Below are 26,248 nucleotides of genomic sequence, written 5' to 3' on the forward strand. Positions count from 1 at the left end.
ATGGCTTTCGAAAGGTGAACAACTGCATTCCCATAATCAAGAGATGGAACAGGCTTTCTTGTCCCTGTTCAGCCACTGATAGCAGGCATTCGTAAGGGGACGTGGAGCTGCTTTAACAGGGCGGCCTAAGACACGAAAACAGAGAGCAAGTTGTGGTCTAGAAAGCTGTATAAAATCTCAAGTATTTCCCTGAAAGCCAGGGTATAGATAAAAGATATATAGTTTGCTTTCTTGCTGAAGGCAGAGATTTTTCCTAAAGCTGCTCTGTGCACTGTAGAAATTGGACTGAGGAGCGTAAAACTTTCAGTTTGATATTCCTTTACCTTGTACATCTCGTCTGTATTTAACAGTTCAGGCTATTTTAGTCCCTACGAAGTCCATCTCTGTTACAGGTAGTGCATACAGAGGAATAAACAAGCTTCACAGAATTAATCTGTTTTTATCTGATGCCTTCCGTGTCCTCTCATTTGTCTGGTTTGGACCGTTTCTTTGCAAAAAATAATTAGATTATACATAGGCAATACTAAAAATGGGTGTGGTTAGCTATTGTCACAAATAATTTTTTGTACTTTTTTTTTTTTTTTTTTTTTTTTTTTACTGTTCATTATCCAAAATAGTATTTCTCAAATTTATGAGGCATCAAAGAATGCTTCATAACTTTTCAAGGTTGGATTGCTTACAGAGTGTAGGACTCTGGAAGCTGATTGTCTAGAATCAGTTGAAGCAAAACTTCAAGTATTTGGTAATCCCTTTCACAGAATCACAGAATATTAGGAATTGGACCTTGAAAGATCATCTAGTCCAATCCCCCTGCTAGAGCAGGAATACCTAAATCATGTCACACAGGAATGAGTCCAGGTGGGTTTTGAAAGTCCCCAGAGTCCTCCTCAACCCCCCTGGGCAGCCTGTTCCCTTCTGCCTTTATTTCAAGTTAAGCATTTGAATGTCTAACTTGAATAAGTAGTTTGATCTTTAAGGCCCCTTCCAACCCAAATCATTCTCTGATTGTTTATTCCTTAATTATCCCTAAATGGCACTTGGATGCTCTGCACAAACGAAGAAGCCTGATTTCAGAGGAGACTGTCTTTTCCAGTTCTCAGGGTAGTAACCAATAATAGGCACAGTACATTTTTACTGTCTCATAATAATTCCATATATATTTTGAGAAATTTTTATATATTTATAGAACTGCAGGTTTGTCTGAACATAAAACTCTAAAGGGACCGAAGGCTATCTAACTTCTTCACCTGTACTAACATTAAATAGGAAGGTTTATATAAAATGCTGTAAGATTTTGTTAGTTTAGTAGATTCCTCACTATATACTGTAATAAATATGATAAAACACTATACCATGCTGGTACTGTAGCATGTGCTGGTAAATACATGGACCGATATTGTATGACTATGACCCTTTTTGTGTAGGAATAGTAGCATAGATAGAAGTCTGGATTTTCCCCTTTTTTTAGTGCAGCTTGTATTGTGCACCATACATGAAAATGTCCATCACCTCTTGGTTCAAGATTTTGCATAATCTTCTTGCTCACCATAGAATTTTTTTTTTTTCCCTAGGCACTGTGAATCCTACCAAATGTTGTTGCCCTTTTGCACTGAAAATGGCAGCCTGCCAGCTTCTCCTGGAGATAACCACTTTCCTTCGAGAGACCTTCCCGTACATGCCCAGGCCACGTACTGAGCCTCTTGTGGTAAGTGAGCTATGGAAATTGGAGAGGGAGACTTGTCCACAAAGCCACTGCGCTCTGTGCCTTTCTGAGGAGAGGTTTGATGGGGTAATAACTCAAGGAAATGTCTGATGCAGGGAGAAAGGAGCCTTTGTCTGGTGAGAAGATGGGCAGGGCACATCACATAGGTTGATGAAGATAAGACTGGAGAAGCAGAGTATGTACCAGAAGTCCATGAAAGCTTCAAAATAGAGAAGGCAGCAGATAGACTGAGAAACTGTGGAGGGGACCTGAGAGGTGTGGGAGATGGACTGCAGCAAATGTCAGCTCAAGTGCTACATAGATAATGAGGAGGGTCAGTTGAGAGAGAACTGAGCAGAGCACTTAGGAGAAAGAGAAGAGGATGCTTTACAGAGCATTTGCTGAAGCTTAGAGGTTGCACTTCTTTTGCCCTGGTTGCAGTTTCCCTGTTGTCTTACCACGAGAACTGATGGGGACTGGGGGAAGAAAGGAAAGAAACAGAGGCAAGGAATGAAAGAAACCTCCATGAGACTAAAAGAGGCACAGGCAAATACTAGCACGAATAATAAGCTAAATGACTGACAACTAATTTAATGGATAGCAGGACCCCATGATTTCCAGCAGTTCATTGTTGTGTGGATTTTCTTACGTCTAATACTGTGGTTCCACATTGCCTTCAGCCTGTTCTTTCACAAAGTACACAGACAATCAGCTATCTTCTGTCAAGTTGTGTGGAAAGTGGCCAGCAGCTTCAGAGGTGGTAAGCACAGAATGAGTTGAGAATCGTATGGCAGACAAGCAGTATGATCTTTTAAGCTTAATTTCTTCAGGAAATCAGACTAATTCTTTAAAAAAAGAGAATGAGAAGTTAATTTTCTAAGTGAGCACAAAGGATTTAGCCACACTGTTCTCTTTCCTGTTAATAGATGACTTAGATAAAATATTTCTGATGAGAGGCATGCTTGACAGGTTGATATGGCTTGGTGTTGTTGTAGTCAGGGCCAGAAATGGGTTATAAAGCTGTAGTTGGCCTATGATGAAGTGACTCAGCCCCCAGGTATGCAAGAAGGGCAATTCTAAAAAAATGGGGAGAAATTCAGAATGAGTCTTCGTAAACAATTTGTTGATATTTTTACCGCGTAATAAATAACAGCATCCAAAAGCAGGATAATACCAGGATTTAGAATTCATCTCAGGAAAGTAGCTGACTTCAAACTTAGAATATGTTGGGTAATGAGGGTCAATAGAAATGTGTGTTTTTGTACTAGATAGAAATGCAACTGATTAATAGCTTTTCAGACTCATATATGGGAGAGAAGGAGGAGGAATTATTTTGTGATGCATAGGCCGAAGAAAACTTAAGGTTATGCAAGAGCCTATTAAAGAAAATGGCCATACATGTGTTCTTTTAACTTTATACCTAAAAAAAAAAAAAAAAAAAAAAAAAAAAAAGCCAACAGCACTCCAGAGTAAAAAATGAAGTCCCTGTATTTATGGCCTGATGCTTCATTTCAGAGAGAATCAGGTACATAATGTTACAGTCAATAAAGCTGGAATTCAGTTCTCACTTCCATTGCTTTTTGCAGGCATAACCTTACTGAAAGGTTGTTCCTGGGTCAAACCTGAACCCTTCCCTGTTCCATAAATACGAATACACTTACCTGCCTTGGAGAACCAAAGCATTCATAACTGAACTAGTTGTGGTGAACTAGTGTAACTACCCACAGCCCATCCATACTTGTCAGCCTGAGGGCTTAAGCACCCACACCTCTGAGAGAGACAGGCAGTCTTGACTGAAGTTTCATCCAGAGCCTTTTAATAAAGCTGCTGGAGTAGATACAAACTCCCTTTGCAAATGGCTGCTAGTGCTGAGTACTTTTTCTTGGAGGGTATTGCTCCCACAGTAGAGCCAGATAACTAGGACGTGTCTTTTGCTGTGGCACAAAGTCATACATTTTAGCTTAAGAAGCTGATGAAAATAGATGAAGTTGTCAGGCTAACTGTGCTGAGAGGATGTCTTTCTTTCTGTCAGTTACTTTGTGGGGGCAGCAATTTCTAATGTGTGCATGTTGACAAACAGCAGGGAGGAATAATGTGTTTAAACGTTTTTGGGAGGGGAATCTCTGCCCTAGGAATATACCTGTAGTACTATTACAGCTTAATTTATGCATGGTAATTTCTGAAGCTGCTGTAATTCAGGCAGATTTGTTCAGGATAAAAGCCTGTGATCTGCTTTAGCCTTTGTTTCGTACCCTAAGTTGTTTGTGTTCAATACATTCTAAACTATTTACATAGACATTTTCATTGCCAGAGATACTACAGACCATTACTTCAGGCAACTGCCTTTTTATATCTCAGCTTTTGTTGTTAAGCAAAGTCAAAATATTTCCCATATTATAAATAACTGCTAGCTTTTCTGTCAGTCATTTATGATCATTTTCCATGGAGATGCAAAGCTGACTGCAAACTGTTTGGGACCTCCAGTTGGCATTAGTTGGCTAATATCAGCTAACCCATTTCATCATAGCTCAGTCTAGAACATATGTTTGAGAAAATCCTTCTTTTTTTAACAAATCAACTCTTGAAGTAACAGACTTTGTCACCAGCCAGGCAGCTCCCGGTAAATTTTGTAGGAGTTTACAATATAAACTCCAATAGGAAACCTCTTGAGCCTACAGAATTTTGACCAGAGTAACTGTTTTGGACCATCCAGAAATAAATACCTGTCTGAAGCAATTCTTACTGAAGTTTCTGTGGTTGTAGTGAAAAAGATGGTGGCTCATACTGGTTGCACATCTGTGTGGTGTACATGCTGCCAACAGGATCTGGAGAGCTGCAGACTGCGTCTGGACCCTGAGATGGACCGGCACAGGTATGAAAGAAAGATCAGCTTTGCTGGGGTCCTGGATGAAAATGAAGATTCAAAGGATTCCCTGCACAGCAGCAGCCACACCCTCAAATCTGAGGCTGGCTTCGAGGAGAAAAAAGGTTTGTTGGCACAACAAAGCTTTTGTATTCTCGGGGCTTGTGAAGTGGCGCTTGATTTTATGTTTTCATTTGCATAGACTGTGTTAAAAAGCAGGGGGCCATGGAGTCACGTGGCTTTGAATCATTTCTGAGACGCTTCTGGCCTTCAGGTTTCAATATGACAAATGTGAGAAGCAAAGATCTGAAATTTTACAAAACACTGCTATGACTGAAACCAAATAAGAGCATTGCAAGTTTTCTAAAAATGAGGATCCCTTATTTGAAACTGTAACTCAGTGGAATGCTATTAGAAGCATCATTACTTGATTCACTTTAAAAATAAAGATCAAAGGTGTTTTTGTTTCTTATTCTGATTAAATTTTTATTATTATTAATTTTGGGAAAATCACAGATAGGAGAGAAGATTGGGATCTTTCTGTGAAAATCTGTACTGGTTTGGAAGTCATGGCATCTCAGAATTAGTGGGTGATCACTTGATCTCTTAAATTCTTTGCTACCACATGACAAACACACACTTATGTGGCTTTTGATGGCTAGCAGATTGATGTTACCAACATACTGTATACTGTACAAGCAAACCTCAAGCTCACTGTGTTTGCTGAGAACAGCAGATTGTTTCCATTTTTAAGCCATCTCATGCAAAACTCACATACTATCTGATGGTACAAGTGTTGCAATACAATATACAGTCATTGTTCATATTTGCAATTAGAGGCTAAACTGCCAGATAGTTACCTGTACACGATTCTCCCTCTAACATGTTTTCTAGAACTGTTTAAATCCTGTATTGTAATAGCTGGATGAAGATGCAGATGTTTGAATGATAATTTTAATGATTGTTTTAAAAGGATAAATGTCTTATGATTGTTTGAAAAGAATGAATTCTGTGGCTGGTTATCCTTCAGGAACTGTAATGTGTGTTGATGATTCAGAGGGCTTTGGATAAAGCCTGTGTTGTCTTCAGCTTTGATCCTGCCACAATTACTGGAGAAAGTGTTAGAAACATTTCCAAAATTCATGTGGTGTAAAACTGCTTCCAGATTTGTGTGTCAGGTGGGATGGTTACTTCTGTGAAGACAGCTAGGTGTCCACTTAAGAAAGGTCAAGTAGATTAAATTCACACTCAACCTAATGTTTTGTACTCCTGGTATATTGGCAGCTCAGAGAAGCAAACAGCCCTATGATCTGTCTCATAGTCTAAGATCCGTGGGATAAGATGTCTCCAGCTATTTAGATGAGAAAAAGTTCCTTCATTCATTCCTTCTTTATTTGAAGATAGCTATTAACTACCACTTTTCAGCCTCTCAGGCAGCAGTCCCATCCACTGGGGCATTACCTGAGTGGCAGAAAGCCTACAAGCATGTGGTGCTGCTGGAAAATTTTAACTGTCCCATTCTTAGAGACCGTGCTGACTGAGGCGTGCCTCCACGTGCTAATGTGCTGCAGGCATAATGCAGACTTGAGTTATTTTTGCAAAGACAGTATTAACTTTCTGCATCCTTGACTCTGTTTAACTCATTTTCCCTGCAGTTTTAGTTGTTTGTTTGTTTTTATCCCATTCTCCCTTCTTCCTAATCTGTCACTTAGTATTCCTTTGCTAAAGCTGCTTGTTTACTACATTTTAGAGATGGGCAAAGTGACTATAGTAAGAAGGCTGACTCCTAAATATGTGAGAGCAAAAAAATGAGTTTGAAGTATTTTGGAATCTAAATAAATGCAAGATAATGTTTTAGTTAAAAATTACAATAATTACATTATTTTCTCTGGCCACAGCGTATTCTTCAGGGGATCTACCTGGGCCAAACATAACAGATGCAGAGGCATCTTCTGTAATTTATTCTTTCCTAGATAAGAAAATGTTGTTGTGTGACTGTAACTAAATTTTTCTTGCCTGCAGTGGCAGGTCTCTTTATCTCAACCTATTTGATGAGTACTAATCTGTTTCCTTTCATTTCTTTCTGAGTGTTAAAAACTTTGCTGTCATTGTTCACCCCAGGCGTGGCTTAACAGCTATCCAAAAGCTTCGGGTTTACTGTCTAGAATCTGCTCCAGGTAGGTCTGAAATATAGACACTAAATCTAGGTAGATGCAGGCTCTCAGAGGATCATACATACTATTTGGGTGCTAACGTGGGATTCTACAAACGTCGTGAAATAACAGTTACAAGACCTAAAATAGTTTGGCTTTCGGGTGAACTGAGCAGCTGTATAGAGGTTGATCTGAGCAGAATCCAACCAGTAGTGATTGCTAAGGAACTCAGCATGGCCACTTGGAGGGAGTTTCTCAGATCACTCGGCAGTGATTTGCCCAGCTGGTTCATGAGGAGTGAGGAGTATCTCTCAAAACCTATCCAGCTTTCTTCAGCCAGAGTGTTAGTCACTGGAAGTGGAGTGGGAATTGGGTTGAGGAGGAATTAGGGGCACTCCCAGGAGTAAAGGTGCGTTTGACTTATCCAGAAGCCAAAATGCAATTCTATTGAAATACTTTCTTACCCATGATATCCAAAAAGCTGTATCCTGTTCATTCTCAACAAGATGCCAAAAGGTGATCAATCACACATGGCCTTGCCTGATTAGATCTGCAGTGAAATGACTGGGTGTTGCAACATTTGGACTGACATGCTGCCATGTACTGCCTTTGAACTAAGAGGAGAATGAAAGTGCAAACAGTTGGTGCTTTGAACATTGAACCATTTCATGTCTGTGCTCATCAAAAATGCAGAGTGTCAATGGATGTTGTTAATGCCTGAAAGCTGCTGATTTGTCTGAAGGAGAGGATCTACGTGCTCCCGTTTCCTCTAAAGCATTCTAATGATGAAGAGTAACATGCAGAGAAATGGATTTATGCAAATCTTACTTCAAAGAAGTCATGTGTGCCAGCCTCATGAAGCAGACTACCCTTCTGCAGTCACACGTGCTGTATGAATAAATAGTTGATCCTACTGCAGAGCTCAGTGGGGTTTACAGAACCCAGGCCTACAAGAAAATAGGTTTGTCCATGGTGCCTTGTTCATGATTGGGATTCAGCCATCTATCCCTAGCAAGAGGTGATTCTGCACTAATGAAAACCCCAGAAGCTGACAAAGGAAACTGCAATTTACATCCATTGGGTGGATTCTGTTTCCTGGCAGGAATTGATTCAAAGTGGTGTGAATCGTAGTTTTTCCTTGTCCACTTTTTGGGTTTCTGTTAGAGCAGCTGACTCTACTTGCTGGTGGTTGAAGAAGGGCTAATTCCAAATACAGACAAGGCCTGAGGTGAGGTACCAGGTCTCCAGGAAAAGAGGTGCAGAACACATTTCCGTAAAGCATCTTTACTGCCTGATTGACAGAGCTGCATTGGCGGTGGCTTTGGAGGGAGCCTCTGGCCCCACATTCCCTGGGAGAAGAAAAGATGCTGCAATACAGGCTGGCAGCAGAGGGTTGGGTGGGAGGGGCGGGCCAGGATATATTTCTTTTTTTAAATGGGGAAAAATTAAGGGGAAAAAAGTCCTCTTTTATTCTTTTAATACAGTTCCCAGCAGGAAGATCAGGATAGGAGGCTCCCGCTTGCTCCAGATTAAAGGAACCCGCAGTTTCCGGGTGAAGAAGGGGGGTTCCCTTTCCAGCATTCGCCGGGCCGGCAGCCTAAAGAGCACCAAGTTATCACGGCAGGACTCAGAGTCTGAGAATGAGGAGCTGCAGCTGTCCCACAGCAGGGACACTGTCACTGATATAGGTAACTTAGACGAGTGGGTGGAAAGGGAGGGGACAAATAGTCAGGACCTAAACTCTTGATGTTATTGCAGCAGATCTAGAAATGACAAGACCCCCACCCCAACAGGCTAGAAAAAAACTAGGGTCCTCTTCATGGACTGCCTGAAGTAGGGCCTGGGAAGAACACGGTTCAAATCCTGCCTCTGGTGCCCTGGGTGCAGCATCAGCTCCGCGCACAGGTTGTCCATTTGGAGCGGTGTGTTAGAGCATGAACTCTTGGAATGCTGGTGTCTGCCAGCTGGATGCATGCTGGCTTTAGGGGAGCACATGCATGTGTGTATGTGCACATACACACACCCCTAAATCAGATGATGTAACGAATACCTGCGGTCATATGCATATATGATATTGTCTGTATCAACGGATAGGATATATATATGTACGCACATGGGCTTCGCGTTCTGTGTAGCACATGGTATCACAGGCATGTCATACAACATGCAATATATATGTTCCTATATGTAGAACACAACATGTGCGTGCTACATACTGTATTTCTACATATTGGCATATACATATATTTTTACAGTTTACAGATGCCTTCTTAGTCTTCAAAAGATGGATCCCAATATATTTATGTTATGGAAACCAGATGTGCATCCTATGAGAAAGAATCTCTGTCCCACTTGAACTAAGGGGGCTCCCTCTGCTAGGGGTGTTAATCAGAAACGAAGGTTTGGGTACATTTGGAGGAGAAGTAACGTCCCAAACTTTACAGTCAATTTTATGTTGACCAAAAGATGTGTGTTAGGTAAACGTGGAGAATGGGATTGCCTGGTCTGTAGTCGTGGGCAAGTCAAAGTTCACTTAACAAGAAGATAGGAAGGATTAACCACAGTTCATCCCCAGTATTGTTAGTATTGTGGGAGGTCCATAGGTAATGAAATAGCTGCAGGAAACAGAGGTATTGGTGCAGTTCCCACATGAATATCTCCCTTGCCTGAGTTCTTCAGAACTAGTGTGCTAGAATCAGGATTTTTTTCCCCTTTCATCCCCGTAACGTTTGCAGTTTCCATGGGCGCTTAGCAGTTATGTGGCCCACTGGCACTTCCAGTTGGATGCCACTTCTGGTTGGATTTTTGTTGGTATTTTTAAACACAGAGCCCAGTCAATGCAGATCACTACACCAACCATTTGCAGCATCTGAATGGTGCAAAGAATTTCTTTCTGATGTTTATTTGTTTGCCTTCTCCCCTTCCATTAAAGAAAAAAGTGTGGAGGTAGCAGTGTTTGCTGCTGACAAGATGGCCTGTCAGTCTGAATGGTTCTTGTAATTGTCAAGCCAGCATGATACCAGGACTGGGGAGGGGTGTCCAAACACAGTTTTTCCAGTGTGGCATATTCTGTGTACTATGGTCTGTTTCCACAAGGCTGGCCTGGCTTACAAGTGCTGTCCCTAGGCTTTAAGCACATAGGGAGCAATAAAAACAACCACCTTTGGGTATTTTTCTTTTGAAGAAGGGAGCCCCTGGAGCGCAAGCGAACCTAGCATTGAGCCAGAGGTGCTGAGCAGCACAGGCACGGAGGAGAACTATCATCGGAACATGTCGTGGCTGCATGTAAGTATGTGTTGCTGGCTGTGCTCTCAAGACTGACGTTTTCGGTAGGAAACCTTTGTGCTGACAATAACCAGCAACCAAACAACAGATCACAATCTGTGCTTTCTCTATGTAGCATCAAGGATCTCAAGTGTAAGTAAGCTGTGACCTTTGCAGAACTGGCTATTTGCCATTTCTAAAAGACTAAAAGCAGTAAGTTTCTTTCTTGCTACCTCTGTCCATTTCATATATTTAGTTTGTAATGGAAAAGGAGCTATTTCTCACTAGATGAGGTACTAACAGGCCAACTCGTGTTCTTACCCTGCCATCAGAGTGGTTCCAAAGAGAGCTTATCAATATGGTGATAGGTGCTTTATATGTAAGTATATGGTGAGGCAAGTGAGAAACAGCCATGCCGCTTCAGCTGAAAAATCCATCAGCTCAGTATCTTATCTCCATTGTGGCTGGGACTGGGCAGTAACAGAAAGAAAGCATGACCTGAGCTCCCAGCTTCTGGAAAGAAGGTATTTTAGAAGCTACTTGAGCTGGAGATTCTGTTGTGACCACTATGTTTACTAGCTACAGAAGATTTTTCTCACCCCTTTTTTGAATCAGTTTACATATTTTTGTCACCATTAAATCTAATGGCAATGAGTTTAGTTATACATCCTGTCGTGGTTTAACCCACCCAGCAGCTAAACACCACACAGCCGTTTGCTCACCCTCCCCCCTCCCTCCCTGGGATGGGGGAGAGAAATGGGAAAGTGAAGCCCGTGAGTTGAGATAAAGACAGTTTATTAAGACAGGAAAATAATAATAATAATAATAATAATAACAATAATAATAATAACAATAGTAATAATAACAATAACGATGATAATAGTACTACTACTACTAATGTGTACAAACAAGTGATGCACAATGCAATTGCTCACCACCCGCTGACCGATGCCCAGCCTAACCCCAAGCAGTCCAGCCCCCCTCCCCCCGGCTAGCCACCCCTATATATTGTTTAGCATGACATCAGATGGGATGGAATACCCCTTTGGCTAGTTTGGGTCACCTGTCCTGGGTCTGTCCCCTCCCAGTTCTTGCTGTATTCCCAGCCGGCCCATTGGCAGGACAGAGCAAGAAGCTGAGACATCCTTGGCTTGGTGTAAGCATTGCTCTGCAACCATTAAAACATTGGGGTGTTACAGCACTCTTCTCATCCTAAGCCAAAACATAGCATTCTACCAGCTACTAGGAAGAAAATTAACTCTGTCCTAACTGAAACCAGGACAACATCTTACAGGGAAAAATGCCTACTTTGGGAATTTTTTATTTGATTCCATTGATGCCTTCTACTGCCACATCTAACCCAGCAGGGCCTTGAGTAATTTTGACTATCTATCATGCAGGTAGCGTGGGCAAATCTAACGGTTCAGTCCACAGCCAAGGACTGTACAACTCTGTTGCTTCACAGTAGACCCACTGTGATGGTGCAGTACAGTCTCCACAGAGAAGCTGGATTGCCTGTGCACACAGTAACTGTGTCTTGCATGTGTGTGCGAGGACTGATTCCTCCCAGAATTTCTTTTTGACTTCTGAGTTGCCTTTCCTGAGGGAAAGACAGCTGCCAAGAATGAGTCAATATCCTCCTCTTTCCCCCAGGTATTTCACATAGCCTGCTCTCAGCTGCCCTATTACTCCAGGATGTGGACAAGAACAGGCTTAATCCAGTACTGTGATGTCAGAAGCAGTTCCTGGTAGCTGTAATTTTTAGAAGAGGGTGGCAGGGCAGGGAGCTTGAATGTCCCGTTTTCCAAGCCAGTACTTGAATCCCTGGACTGTCTCCCTGCTTCTCTGTCACTACGCTAATGTTAGTGGTAATGACTACATTTAAATTGGAAATTCCAGTGAAAATTCCAGTGAACTAATCTGAGTATGTAGACATGAATGTGTACACTCCAAGGTGAATTACTAGAGAATAGTCAACTCCCTAACTAGCAGCTTAGGATAAGGCATGGTGCCTTTTCGCAAAGTAGGGGGATGTATGGACTCAGAAATATGAGGCATAAACTGAGTGGAACTTGAGCTGTTTTTCTCACTTTGTATGGTTAGCCTGCATATGAGAAAGGAAGATTTGAAAAATCACCTCTTCAAGTTAATGCCACGCAAGTACCAATATTGCATGAGAACCTTATTTTTTTATTTTTATTGGAAAGGTGTGGGTAGATGGTAACTAAAACGGCAGCAAAACAAAAAGCTGTACTTTACAGTCTTGAGCAAACCACTCAAAAGGATCACTGGATCCTGTTGCTTCTATGCATGCACCAGTATTTCTTCTATGGCAGCCCCAAGTGTGAAGTCCTCGCCTGTGTCAGTGTGCTGAAAATACAAGTTATAGCAGTGTACTGGAGGCTAGATAAGAGGCTATACAGTGCTGATCAGATTTTCTGTTCACAGATTGATACAACAGTAGTGGCTTGAGTTATTCCTGATTGACCCCAAAATAATGTGATGCCAGAACAGGCTGGCAAAGACAAGAATCATACATATGCCACTCAGATTTATCCTAAATTAAGCTCATGACTTTCCAAAAGCCTAAATGTCTGAGAGTGGAGAGTGATGTGGCTGTCTTTTGAGAGAGCAGGGAGACTGCAGTGGCACAGACAATAAATGCATGGAAAATGTGGGGTAGCCTCTTTCTGTTAGTTCTGGGTATTTCCACACTAGCTTGTGGGATGAAGAGGAAGGTTCATAAAGGCCAGTTGTGATCTACAATGTGAACAGCTTACAGATGCCAGGGAAAAAAAAAAAAAAAAAAAAAAAAGAAAAAAAAAGAAAAATAATTAAAAAAAAGAAAACCCAGGGTGTTTTCCTCAGAGTGCTTCAAAGTGTCTGGTTTTGTGTGGGACATGAAGACCTGTGTACAGGTCTTAAATGCCTGAGTGCGCTCACTGAAGTGTAGACCTACCCAAGGCTGCTTTTAATTAATTAGTTTAGGGGCTAATAGTTGTGTTGCTGCAGCACAGCAGGGTTCAGCATAGCTAAATGCCCAAATATTTATTCTTAGATGGGTTTTGCAGCTCCCTGCTGCCATATGGCACCACCACAAGAAACAGTAACTGAGACAGCTAACATAAAGCTAGGTTGGATGGGCCTACCTGAGCAGAGCAAGGGAAGCATACAGTAACCACTGGTGCAACTTATTCCTGACTGAAAGCATACTGAGACATTTTGTTTCTTTTTCATTGAAGGTGAACTTGCTGGGTTTGCAGATTTGATGATGATTAAATAGTTGACAATTTCTAGTCTAAGCCCTCATCTTAGAGTGGTGATACAACAGCTTTTCTGAAGAGAACTGAAGAGAATGTTGTTTTCCTCAACCTTAATCTTGCTACTAGCTAAATACACGTATCTACACCAGCTCTGTCTCTTTGTCTGCTTTGTTAACACTGATATTTATTTAGCTGTGCCCAGTCAGTTTGTAAACTACTTGCAAGTATGGAGCTCAGCACAGACAGGCTTAACTTTTCAAAAGGCTGTGTTGAGCTTTTTGCCTTCCGGGCTAGGTTGTGGAAGTCAGCTTGACTATCCCTATCACTAGCTGTGCAGTTCTCTGTGTAACTCTCCTTTCTATAGGTAACTGTCCTCTTTTATTCCTTTCAAGGTTATGATCCTATTATGCAATCAGCAAAGTTTCATATGTACCCACATTGACTACTGTCACCCACACTGCTACCTCCATCACAGCCGGTCCTGTGCTCGCCTTGTCCGCGCCATCAAACTCCTCTATGGAGACACAGTGGACTCTCTCCGAGAAAACAGCACATTGAACAGTGCTGCAAGAGGCAAAAAGCAAAAGGAAGTGAGTATTTGGAAAAAGCAGACTGTTTCCATGTGTTTGTTTGTTTGTTTGTTTGTTTATTTTTCTGAACAGGGCATAATTACCTTCAAGAACTGCATAATGCATTCAGACAGAGTACTTTCATGACAAAATGAACACAGCGCTTTCCTAAACCCAGTCCTGCTTAAAAAACTGTTGAATCATTTAGCACTATGGAAAGAATGTAATGTGTGTTGTTTAGGAAGAATGTTGGTTGCTGATCAGCCCCTGGAGTCTAGTCCCTTTTTTTCTTGTTCCTTCTTGTCTGTTAAGAAGAATCATTCTTGAAATTCTTGTAAAATCTTGCATAACATTTCTTTTAGGTCTGAACTCTCAGATCGGTTCCAAGAGTTGCATTCATTAGTCTTTCATGTTATGCTGTCATTAGTGACACACTTTTAATGATCAGTTCTGCAAGGTAAACAAGATCGTACCCTTTTTGCCATAGGAGTGGCGCCTTTATCTTCACTGGAAATAGATTTGTGCTTTCAGTAAAATGCCCACAGAGGTACCAAATGAATAATGTCAATGTCTAGTAAATACTTTCATAGTCTTCATCGCAGAAGACAGATGACAATTATTCTGAGTACCTGTAATGGTGGAGTCATCCAACTGCTTAGCAGTAACATTGAAAGCAGAAGTGTTCAGGAAACTCTCATCAAGATTTCAGTTGGGTAAAGAGGCTATCATCCATATTAGTGGATGTAGAAGTTATGAGACAAGTTTAAAACGTTTCTTCATCAACCAGCAGATTGTTTGTTTCCTGCCAAGTTAGAATTTGAAGGGTATCTTTATGGAACAAAGCACAGAGCACATGAAACAAGAGATAATGATTCTGCTTTCCTGGAAAGAGTTACCCCCATATAATCCCTCTGGCACAGAAAAAGCAGTGTATCAATTAGGTATTAAGGAAGAGAGACAGTTGCTTTCTCCACAGAAAGCAGGCTTGAGATGAGCAGCTGGCAGCATTCATGAAAGGTAGCAAAAGAACACTGTTACTGTGTATTGTTTCATCTCCAGCTTTGAATTGCAAAGCAGTGTCGTGTATGTTTCATCATCCTTCCAACCGTCATGGCCATTAAGCAACAGCAAGGAAAAAAGAGTTTGGGAGGCAATAAGGTTTCCTCCAAACACGTCCCGTGTTTGTACAGACCTCGCTGCAGAAGAGCGATCGATCACATTAGTATCTTACATACCTGTAGGCCTCCTCTGTTCCTCTTGCTCTGGTATACCTGAAGTGCTGTCATTCTCTGGCTGCCTGGGCACCGTTTCCAGTTATCTGGGTTCCAGAGGAGCCTCTCCTTTACTCTCATAGTTTGCAGTTTGAAAGGTTGGAGGCAGCTGCACTATGCAGGTCTGGCTGTGTGTGTTCCATGGGGCTCGTGAGCCCCTTGATAAATGAGAGACCCTGTTTTAATCAACAGACCATCAGCTTGAGGAGAAAAGTCTATGGAAACCTGCCATTCTGGGAAAGGTCCCTGGTTTTGTGGATGATGAACACAAACAGGATCTGTCCTTGTCACTGTCATTGGCAATCTGTTAGGGACATCTCTCAGGCTGGCATGAGCTCAAGTCTTGAAGCGAGTTGTCACACGCTTTCTGAGGAACAAGAAAAGATAAGCATAGCTAAGAGGAATTTTGAAGTTGTATGCAGCAAATGGCTGAGTTGGATTTTTGGGGGGAAGCTGTGGACTTTGTACCTCTTAGTGCTAAAAGGGCTGTTCACCTAAAATACTTGGTTGTACCACCTGTGAAGATTACACAAAGCATATTCACATTCATGATTTGGTTCACAGGCCACAGCTTTAAGCTTTTAATGTGAAAAGAGATGTTAAAAAGAGAAGAAAATGGGACAAGATATACCATCTCATTCACTGATACCAGGCATGTTGCTAGCACTGGAGAAGGCTTTGTACTGCACCTCTGGTACTGGGCAGCTTCTAGTGCATGGAAATTTCTTTTATCTGTGATCTCCCTTTCTAAATTTTGGAAATAAAAATGTGAACTCGACTTTCTTTTTTGTGTTTTTTTTTTCTTTTTTTTTTTTTCCTTTCAGTGCTCAGACAAGTCATGCCTCAGAACTCCCTCCCTAAAAAAGAGAGTGATCGATATCAACTTGGAAGGGAAGAAGGACTCTGGAATGTTAAAATATATTAGGCACCAGGTACTGACTGAGCCATATGCTGGTTGGGGAGATTGCTACATAAATGTCAGCTCAAACTGCAGCAGGAAGGAAAATATGTATGGATCTTTAAGCCTGTGTGAAGGAAAGAATTGTCGTTGCTGAATATTGATTAATTCAGCCCTGCATGTTTTCCCCAGCTGGGTAATGCTAAATTTAAGCCTCTTGAGGTAACTCTTGTCAAAAAAAGTCCTTTAAACTTGTAGCTCCATTAAATGGTAATCAGCATCTCTGGATTCCCATGGAGATAAGTGCATCAAGATTGGGGATACAAAAAATAAAAATGAATCCACAAATACGTTTAGAAACCACCTGCCAGTGTACAGCAGTAATTTCCTATGTTCTTTCTTGTTCCATGTTCCTGAAGAAGCAATGGGCTGTTCACAGGCCTTTTCTTGGTTGTCTGTGGGATTTTCATGGGTATATATCACTGTTTGTGCATCACCTTGGAAGAGTTTTGCTTGCTTTTTGTCCTCTTTCTCCATGCTTTGTTGACATACGTCACTAGCATCAGAGATGGAACTAGCTTGCAAATACTGCTGTTTTAGTGTAGGCTAAAAGCAACATTTTTCTGTGGAACATTATCTGAAATGGCTGAAACTAGAAGCAATCAGTGAGTAATGTGCAGTCCAAAACTAGGGTGTGCTTTTTTGTTGTTGTTTTTAAAATTTTACTGAGTGTATTGTTCACTGGGGATAGATTATACAGCTCAGCTGTAAGGCACAGCTTTTTTTTGTTGTCATTTGTTTTTTCTTTCCCCAGGTAATGAGCCTCTCCCCTGCACCTTTGTCACTGCTAATCAAAGCAGCTCCTATCCTTACAGAAGAGATGTATGGGGACATACAGCCTGCAGCATGGGAGCTTCTTCTCAGTGTGGATGAGCACATGGCTGGAGCAGCAGGTAAGGGAACCAAATCAGTTAGTGTGGCTAGCCAGACAGATCAACTCACAGGAGGTCACAGGGCCTTGCAAGACAGCTTTCTAGTGGAGGAAGTCTTAATGACACCAAGGGTTTCCTGATGGCTGTTTGGTTTTCATAGACCACATACTTTTGTGCTCTCTATAAAAGAGGTGGTCAGAAGGAAGACAGAAGGAAGACAATCTGCACAGCCCTGGTTGTGGTCGATGATAAGAGAAATAATATTGGTGATTTGTGTCTCTAGGGTTTCTAGACAGAGGAAACAGTGATATAATCTGGCCAGAGTTTACTGAAGTATTTGGTATGTTGCCTCATGGAAATTGTTAGTACCATTTGAGAGCTGCTGCAAAAACTAGGAAACGGAATGGAAGTGGAACTGTCACAGCTACTTCTGCTGTGCTGAGAGAAAAATTCTCCTGTTGCATGGAAACAGCAGTGTTTCTTAATGGGTAGTCGTATGGTATGGCATTTAAATTTTACATTCCCTCTTGGTATTAGATTGTGCAGATATTTGCTGATGGCACATAACTGAGAGGCATTTTTAAGACTGAAGAACATCAGAATATCACATATAGTGTGTTACCTTAGAAAAGCAACTCCAAAAAGGGGATGAAATCTCTTACTACAAAATGTACGATTGTCTTTACAAACTAGCAGTGAATTTTCTGTTATGAGTTTGGATCTTTTCCCATGGAACTGATAGACATGAAGAGGAGTTCAGAGTGTGTATCAGTTGGCCACAGGATGACTGTGAGTTACCAAGCAGAATTCAGATGTGGAAGCAATAAATGCTTCCACAGAGATATTTTTTTGGAGATAAAAAGTATTGGTGATGTCATAAAGCATATCATACAATTACCTAGAGCACAGCACATTCGGGCACAATTCCAGTCACTGAAGAAAGAGACATTTGCATGGACAGGTACAATGAAAGACTGTGAGGACAGGAGGAAGAATGAAGAATCTATATGATAAGGGTATTTATTTAATTGATTGAGGTGAAGACTGAGAGGCAATACACTTGCTTTGCATAAATACAGTAGACCTGGCAAGGAGGAAGAAATGTTTAAGCCATGGTAAGCATAAAGATGAGTATGACTTCTTTCAGGGGGAAAACAAGATTTCTAACCACCAGGAAAGAGAGCAAATGCACTCAGGTTCAATAGTTTGTGAAAGGAATTAGATATGTGACTTGGGAGGTCCCTTCTAGTTTTATTGTCCTGTCAGATGTTCAGAGATCATGGGCCACAACCCTAGAAACAGTGAACATGGCTCAAATGCAAGACACAGATTTCTTAAACAAACCACAAATTAAAGCAATTAAATACATATCTGAGCCAGTCTCCCACAAATTTCAAATTCTACCTTTCTCTTCCCCCAGAACCCACCCAAGGGAATATCTTAAATACTACCATCTTCCACACATTTGTACACCCAAGGGAGCCATAACAGATGTTTTTACAGTGGAGATTAAATTATGGGTATTTTTATCAAAAGCTGCTGGCCATGCAAGAGCTTTGAAGTGTTCTCAGACTTCTCTCCTTTCTCCCTCACACTTCCATCTAGCTTACCAGTCCTTTGTTTTCCACAGGCAGCAATAAATTCTGCCCTGAAGTCCATTGTTTGAATCTGCATTCAGTGTTCTTCATCAGTTCTGGTTTCTTCACTTTCTATCTGCTCCTCCACTACACAGTGCACTTCTTCAGCCCATGGGCCTTCTCTGTGCTCTTCCCTTTCCCTTTGCGTTTCCCAGGTGTATTGGGTCTGGCCGGGATGGAGTTAGCTTTCCTCATTACAGCCCCTATAGTGCTGTGCCTTGCATTTGTGGCTAGAACAGTGCTGATGACACATAAATTTCGCCTACTGTTCAGCAGTGCTCTCACAGTACCAAGGCTGTCTCTCCAACCCTCTGCCTCCAGCAAAGTCACCAACCAAGCTGGGGGTGGTCAAAAGGTTGGGAGGGGACACAGCCAGGACAGCTGACATAAACTGACCAAAAGGTCTGTTATTCCATATCATTCGATGTTGTGCTCAGCAGTAAAAGCTAAAAGAAGGGAGGAGGAAGCAGGGGACATTCATTATGAAGGCATTTGTTTTCTGAAGCAACAGCCATGAGGCTCTGCTTCCCAGAAAGTGGCTGGACATCACCTGCTTATGGGGAGTAGAAAATACATATTTTTTTCTTTTAGCTACCACATGCAGCCTTTATTTGTCTCTCATTAAAGAGCTTTTATCTCAGTGAGAGACCAGACAAAGCTAACCCACTGCAGTCCTCTTTAGTGCCTCAGATGCCCGCCAAGCTATGCTCTCACTCCCCCTCCTCAGCAAGGCAAGGGGAGAAAATAACAGGGAAAAACAATGAGGGTCAAGATAAGGATGGAGTTTGCTCACTAGTTACTGTCACAGGCAAAAGAGACTTGCATTGTGGATGATTAATTTATTTTACTGCCATTTAATAACAGATTAGGATACCGAGAACTGCAAACACCTCCCCACCTCCCCCTTCTCTCTAGACTCATCTTCACTCCTGGTTCTTCTACATCCTCCTCCTCCCTGAACAGTGCAGGGGGATGGGGAATTGAGTTGACATCAGTTCATAACACTTTGCTGCTCTTCCCCTGCTCCAGCATGGGATCCCTCCCATGGGCTGCCGTCCTTCATGAGCTGCTCCAACATGGGTCCTTCCACGGGCTGCAGTTCTTCAAGAACTGCCCCAGGAGGGGTCTGTACCACAAGGTGCATTCCTTCAGGAACGGACTGCTCCAGCGTGGGCTCCTCTCTGCAGGCTGCAGGGGGGCAGCCTGCATCACTATGGTTTTCCCCTCAGGTTGCAGGGGGAACTTTAGCTCTGATGCCTGGAGCACTCCTTCCTCCTTCGCTTGATCATGGGGTCTGCAGGGTTGTTTTTCTCCTGTTATTTCTCAATCTTCTCTTTTGCAGCTGCTGCACAGCATTTTTTTCCCTTTTAAATACATTTTCACAGGGGCTTAACCAGCTCACGGGCTCAGCTTTGGCCAGCAGCAGCTGCATCTGGGATCCAGCTGGAACTGGCCCTGTCCAACACAGGGGCAGCCTCTGGTCTCTTCTCACAGAGACCACACTGCAGCCCCCCCGCTACCAACGCCTCACCATGTAAACCCAATACATGGGGCCAAATGTGCAAACAGGAATAGAGAGCGGCAAAATAAAGAGAAACAAGCTGCCTGAGGCTGCACTCCTTTCTCCCCCTTCAGCTCCTTTCTGGAGGAATATTCTTTTTCCTGTATCAAAACCTTACTCGGGCTCACAGAGAAGGTAATAAAGCTTTGCTGCTCTTTCTGAGGAGTGCTGGCTGGCTGCTCCTCTAATACAGCCTGTTAGATACATCTTTCTCCTTTTCCCCTTCGTGAAGGGAGGATTAAAATCCATTTGAGGGTCTGTAGGTAGCTGTCCTGTTAGCAAGAGTGATTTCAGCCCCAGCATAAATCAGTCATTAAGGGCAGACCTGAACACTCACAATATTTCTATCCCCAAGCTGGGTAAAAGAAACTTCCGTGTTACTGGACAACAGCACCATCTACTGACCCCATTCCGGGATGTATTTATTTTCTGGGGGTATGGAAAGCTTTCAGAATGAGCTCACACTTTCACATCTGCCCTACTAAGACCCGACATGGATGCAGTTAAAACAGTGAAGAGCAGAACGTTCTCTGAGGTGGTGAAACAGGAGGGGCCCTGCAGATTTGGAGCATGATGCTGGAGCAGAACCAGGAGTCTCTGCAGTGCAAGGCGGGACCTAAGCAGTCAAAGGGCAGCTGTGTCCTTCTTCATGTGTCCTGACTGCCTCCCATTAGCACAGCTCTCGTGCCTTGCACCTTCTGAATAAGTGGTGAGGCAAACAAGATGGCAAATGTCCTCCTTCTGCTGTGGGGAGGAATTGTCACCAAATCTAGACAAATTGCCTCCAGTCTTTCTGTGGTAAGCTAGTTGTCATACAAAGAAGCCGTGGGTGCTGACACCCACAAAACTCCCACAGCAGCACTGCACTGTTCCTTTGGTTCCTGCTCAGTGCCCCTCAGATACACATCTAAATTAATTGGCCTCCACAAGGCTGGAGTTGGGCTATGTCTGTTTATATTCAAATATGCTTTACTGAAGCAACTATGGGCCAGTTCAACTTCTGTTGTGCTGTCTTCCATTGGGATCTTGTCCTTTGCTTCCCAATATATAGCAACTCAATTTTGTCTTTGAGCAGATTGCAGTCATTGCATGGTGCCTAGCTAGCTAAGAACCTTTGTTTTTGTTTTTATCCCATGAAAATAGACAAGTGAGCCTTCTGTTGGGCCACTGCCTCCTGCACTGAGGGAAAGGCTGAGCTCTTAAACCAGTCTTTACTAACCATCACAGAAGGCACTCGGAAATAAAATTTTAGAAAGCCAAACTGAATTAGTCCTGCTATTCAGGAGCTGCTTCTTACTTTAAACCACTCGCGACTGAGATGTTAGTGAGAAGAGCAAAGCTGTATTTTATTTTAAAAGCAGGTTTGACAGAACTTTTAAAAAACATTGCACAGATAATGCTGCAAGGTTCCAAAAGGTAGAATCACACATGCTTGGTTTCATGAAGCAGTACAATTTTTGCTAAGCCTGGTAGACTGCTGATCTTATTTTTGGAGCCAAAGTTTCTTTCTGGTGGGAGTTTATACAGCTGCAAAATTTCCTGCCAGATAAACACAGTAATAAGCAAAACAGATGATCAGATGTTCTCTCCCTGCAGCTGCCATGTTCCTGCTGTGTGCTGTGAAAGTGCCAGAGGCTGTTTCTGACATGCTGATGTCCGAATTTCATCACCCAGAGACAGTGCAAAGACTGAATGCCATTCTCAAATTTCACACACTCTGGAGGTTTAGATATCAAGTCTGGCCAAGGATGGAAGAAGGAGCACAACAGATCTTTAAGGTAGATAGGACACATGAAACACAACGTTGCCATGTGTGGTTTGTCTTCTGGGGTAGACGTGTTGTGACATGCTGCCATGAAATTGCCTCAAAATCAGTTTAGAGAAAGAAATCATCATGTAAGTCACACCAGAGGGGGAGATGATGTGTAGAACTCCTGTTTAAAAATGGGAGAAGCATAATGGGGTCAAGATAAACACCAGAGAAAGAAAGAAATCTGTCTGTTGTACAGTCTTACATTGTAGTGAAATGCAGAGCTGGGAATACTTTGCAGAGGTAATTAATGTCTTGGGTACTTGTACTCATATTTAATTAGCACTACAGACATTAATATTAGTATGCTGTCATACAAAATGTCTTTTATGGCTTTGTTTAGATCCCTCCTCCAAGTATAAACTTCACTTTGCCTTCCCCCGTCCTGGGGATGCCATCTGTGCCAATGTTTGATCCCCCCTGGGTTCCTCAGTGCAGCGGGAGTGTGCAAGACCCTATAAATGAAGACCAGTCGGTAAGCAGAGATATCTGGGACTGCCAGACATAAGCAGATCTGTATCCCCCAATATAAGGACAGGAACTTACTGGAGCGGGTCCAGAGGAGGCCACGAGGATGCTCAGATGGCTGGAGCACCTCTCCTATGAAGACAGGCTGGGAGAGTTGGGGTTGTTCAGCTTGGAGAAAAGAATGCTCCAGTGAGACCTTGTATCTGTCTTCCAGTCCCTACAGGGGGTCTACAGGAAAGCAGGAGAGGGGCTATATGTCAGCGAGTCTAGTGACAGGACAGGGAGTAATGGCTTTTAGCTAAAAGAGGGGAGATAAAGACTAGACATTAAGAAATTCTTTGCTATGAACGTGGTGAGGCACTGGCCCAGGTTGCCCAGAGAAGCTGTGGATGCCCAATCCCTGGTAGTGCTCAAGGCCAGGCTGGATGGGGCTTTGAGGAGCCTGATCTGGTGGGAGGCGTTGCTGCCCCTGGCAACAGGCTGGAACTGGATGATCTTTAAGGTCCCTTCCAACCCAAACCCTTCTATGATTCTATATCATGAGGGTGAGTATTGCTGTTTCTCAGTAAGGGCATGGAGGGAACTAAAACCAAAAGATGTGGCCTAAACTGAGTTTTCTTGTCATCATTCTACATGAGCGTAAGTCTTTTCTGTCTGTTTGTTCAGTGGGGCACTCTACTGTATAACACGTGCCTGTGAGAGACAGTAAGTCAGATCTTAGGAGCAGACAGCTGTTATCTCCCCAAAGAATTAGTTCACTTGAACTGTCTGACAGTTTCCTATGTGCCAGTTTGTGTGTTCCTCATGGGAGAGGTTGGCACCAAGGCTTGTTATAGACATAGCACCTGGTGCAACTAGAGCTGTTTTGATTTGTATTTACAGACTGAGTTGCTGAATGTCGCTGAGGACCCTAGTGAAAAACCTAGGATGCGTGCATCTTAACCAACAGCTTCAGGCTGTGCTTCTTCTCTTTTCTTCCTGACAGAAGTCCTTTTCAGCCAGAGCAGTGTCACGTTCCCATCAGCGAGCAGAGCACATCCTAAAAAACCTGCAGCAGGAGGAAGAGAAGAAGCGCCTGGGTCGGGAAGCCAGTCTCATTACAGCCATCCCAATCACTCAGGAGGCCTGCTATGAGCCAACCTGCACACCGAGCTCAGAGCAGGAAGAAGAAGGTGTGCTCCAGGGCCAGGAAAAGCCTTCCAGGAACCAGGGAGCACCTGCCACCAACATACAGCACTGCTTGGGGTTGTGACATCCAGGAAAATCATTAATGCTAGGAAATTCCTTGCCTTGCTGTGCTCACCACCTCAGAGCAAGCGCAAGTACTACCACAGTTTAATACCTCTGTAAAGGTGGTGAGCAGCCACACTCATTTGTTGAAGGGTCTAAGTGACTGAGAAAAAATCATAACTAAAAATAAATGCAAAAAAAAATACACAAAACCTGAGATATATTGAACACTCACTGTGTCCTGAGCCCCACTTACCCCTTTCCCCCTCAGCCAGAATCAATGTAACTTCAGAGCTCTTAATATATCAAAGCTCCCAGCATTTTGGGAGGTCTGATTTTAACACAGTGAGAATATGGGACAAAAAGAATGATTTTTTTTCTTAACTTTAATCCATTGATAATTAAAAGGTGGGAGTATTTGGCGGTATTTGTCCTAAGACACGTAGCTTAAGACAGAGTGAACTGCCTCCAGAATTTTCTGTCTTTATAGTATCTAGAGGGGAGGGTCTAGATGACCAGCTCAAACTCATTACTAAAGTTTCAGATGGTTAAAGTTACATGGCATGAGTTGTGCCCTGAAAACTTAGTCTATGGGTGAGGATTTTCAAGCTAAGAGAGCACAAAGATGTCACTGAAGTCATTACAAGGCATATGCAATTAGGTAATTACACTGGTGTCTGGATCTAAACATACGTTGGGAAGTATGTGAGCAGAATTCACAATTCTTAGGAAAAACTAAGCACCACCAACCATGGTGGGTAATAGGATGTAGATGAAGAGAAGCAAGTTAAAATGTGACTCACCAAAGCACTGAACACTCCTATGGAGCAATATTCAGCTGTTTCTCAAAGCATGAGCAAATTGCCTACCTGCTCTTTATAGATTTGAAATTGTTCCTTCTGAGTGTTACCTGACTTGAAATTTCAATGTGCCAGTTTGGTTGCAAGTGCTCTCCTTCAGAAAGCTCCCTACAGTCTGTCAGCTAGATCTCGATTGACATTTCCCATTCTCTTTGTCAGTAGAAGAAGTTGCCAACCTGGCCTCCCGCCGTCTCTCTGTGAGTCCTTCCTGCACCTCCAGTACATCTCATAGGAACTATTCCTTCCGCCGTGGCTCTGTCTGGTCAGTGCGCTCAGCAGTCAGTGCAGAAGGTGGGTTGACTTCGCTTTGGAGTATACTTTCCTAGGATTTCACTCATTGGAAGCCTTTCCTGCTAACCTTTAAAGCTGATGACATTTTCTTTTGCTGAATGTATTTTCAGGCTTGAACTCTTTATAATAAATTACTGCCATGCATTATTTTATTAATTCTTCCTGTCACAATGTCCTCCCTTACTTTTCATGTTTCATTTTCACTGAGTCATGCCTTGGAGACCATATTGGCCAAAAAACGGTAATGAAATGAGATTTCATAAAAAAGGAAAATGTAATGTCTAGAAGAAAAGAAATATAAATTAGTAAAGATAATATCGACAATAAAAATTCTTGATCAAGAAGTTTACTGGAGATGCTGTTTCTTCTTGGAGATGAACAGTAAAGCTGCTGTGCTTGCACAGTGACCAGGCAGCCTATCATTTTTTTCCGTTTGTTCAGCACCTAACATAAATTTTTATCTGACCTGCCTGTGCAGTGTCACAGCTTATCATGGACACTTACCTTCTACTCTTCTTACTGCTCCAGATGAAGAACACACTACAGAGCATACTCCGAACCATCACATGCCACAACCACCTCAGGCTGTGTTTCCAGCATGCATCTGTGCAGCAGTGCTCCCCATTGTCCATCTGATGGAAGACGGAGAAGTCCGAGAGGATGGAGTAGCTGGTACTGACCTAGATTACACTTCAAGTGATTCTTGCTTAGGAGTGGCAGAACCTGCCAGCACTTAAAATATTTTCATTTGTTAGGTCCCATAACTAAAGTGGGAACAGGTGTAATAGTACCTTGGATTTGCTCATAGTTCATGTTTCCTATTAGTAGAATGTTATAAATGTATATATTTGTTACAAAGCTTATGAATAACATTTTCAGTCCTCACAAACTAGTTGCAAATGGGTGGAAAACAGAAATGTGATCTTGTAGGCTCTTTTTCTTCTTTGCTCAGGGTTTCCAATGATATTTGCTATCTTTTGGGACCCTGAAAAGGCTCCCAGTTCAAGAAGGATGTTGGGAAGCTGGAAAAGATCTAGCAAGGGGATACCAGGACAGTAAGAGGCCTAAAACTGGTGTTCTGTGAGGAGTGATTGTGGAAACTGGGCTTGTTTTGTGTAATGAAAAGGAAACGGAGAAACTCTACCACACAGGTTGCAGCTTGTGAGGCTCAGGATGCAAATTAGGAAAGAACTTGTCTACCAGGAGCATAGTGCAGTCTCCATCTCCATCCATCTCCTTCCACAGCAGCTATCAACCCTTGGCTAGACAAAGCTGTGGTTGACATAATCTGGTGTTGGTGACAGTCTTGCTCCAAGCAGGGCTTGGACTAGAGACGTCCTGAAGCCTATTCCCACCAATATTTCTTTGATCCAAAGACAAGTGGAAATCCAGCTGTACACAGTTCTAACATTTTGTTTACGGTCTGTGATGTATTTGTAAAGTAATAATAGGTTCTTCTGTATTTGTTTCTCTTAA

General features: G+C 42.5%; 1 protein-coding gene across 3 annotated transcripts in view; it reads left to right on the forward strand.

The window, feature by feature from the left end:
- UNC80 (unc-80 homolog, NALCN channel complex subunit) overlaps positions 1-26,248 on the forward strand; it is a 126,209-nt gene that overhangs the window by 53,568 nt on the left and 46,393 nt on the right. For 2 of the 3 annotated variants that reach the window (XM_032189640.1, XM_032189641.1), the window contains exons 25-35: positions 1,572-1,705; positions 4,525-4,690; positions 9,903-10,003; positions 13,638-13,835; positions 15,910-16,017; positions 16,798-16,936; positions 21,710-21,891; positions 22,267-22,398; positions 23,377-23,563; positions 24,641-24,772; positions 25,301-25,444. In XM_032189640.1, coding sequence (XP_032045531.1) covers positions 1,572-1,705; positions 4,525-4,690; positions 9,903-10,003; positions 13,638-13,835; positions 15,910-16,017; positions 16,798-16,936; positions 21,710-21,891; positions 22,267-22,398; positions 23,377-23,563; positions 24,641-24,772; positions 25,301-25,444 — 1,623 coding nt within the window. Of the gene's footprint in view, positions 1-1,571; positions 1,706-4,524; positions 4,691-8,202; positions 8,407-9,902; positions 10,004-13,637; positions 13,836-15,909; positions 16,018-16,797; positions 16,937-21,709; positions 21,892-22,266; positions 22,399-23,376; positions 23,564-24,640; positions 24,773-25,300; positions 25,445-26,248 lie in introns of all 3 variants that reach the window. The other variant, XM_032189639.1, reaches the window with a different exon arrangement.

Source organism: Aythya fuligula, chromosome 6, assembly GCF_009819795.1.
Source record: "Aythya fuligula isolate bAytFul2 chromosome 6, bAytFul2.pri, whole genome shotgun sequence".
NCBI classification, from domain to species: domain Eukaryota; kingdom Metazoa; phylum Chordata; class Aves; order Anseriformes; family Anatidae; genus Aythya; species Aythya fuligula.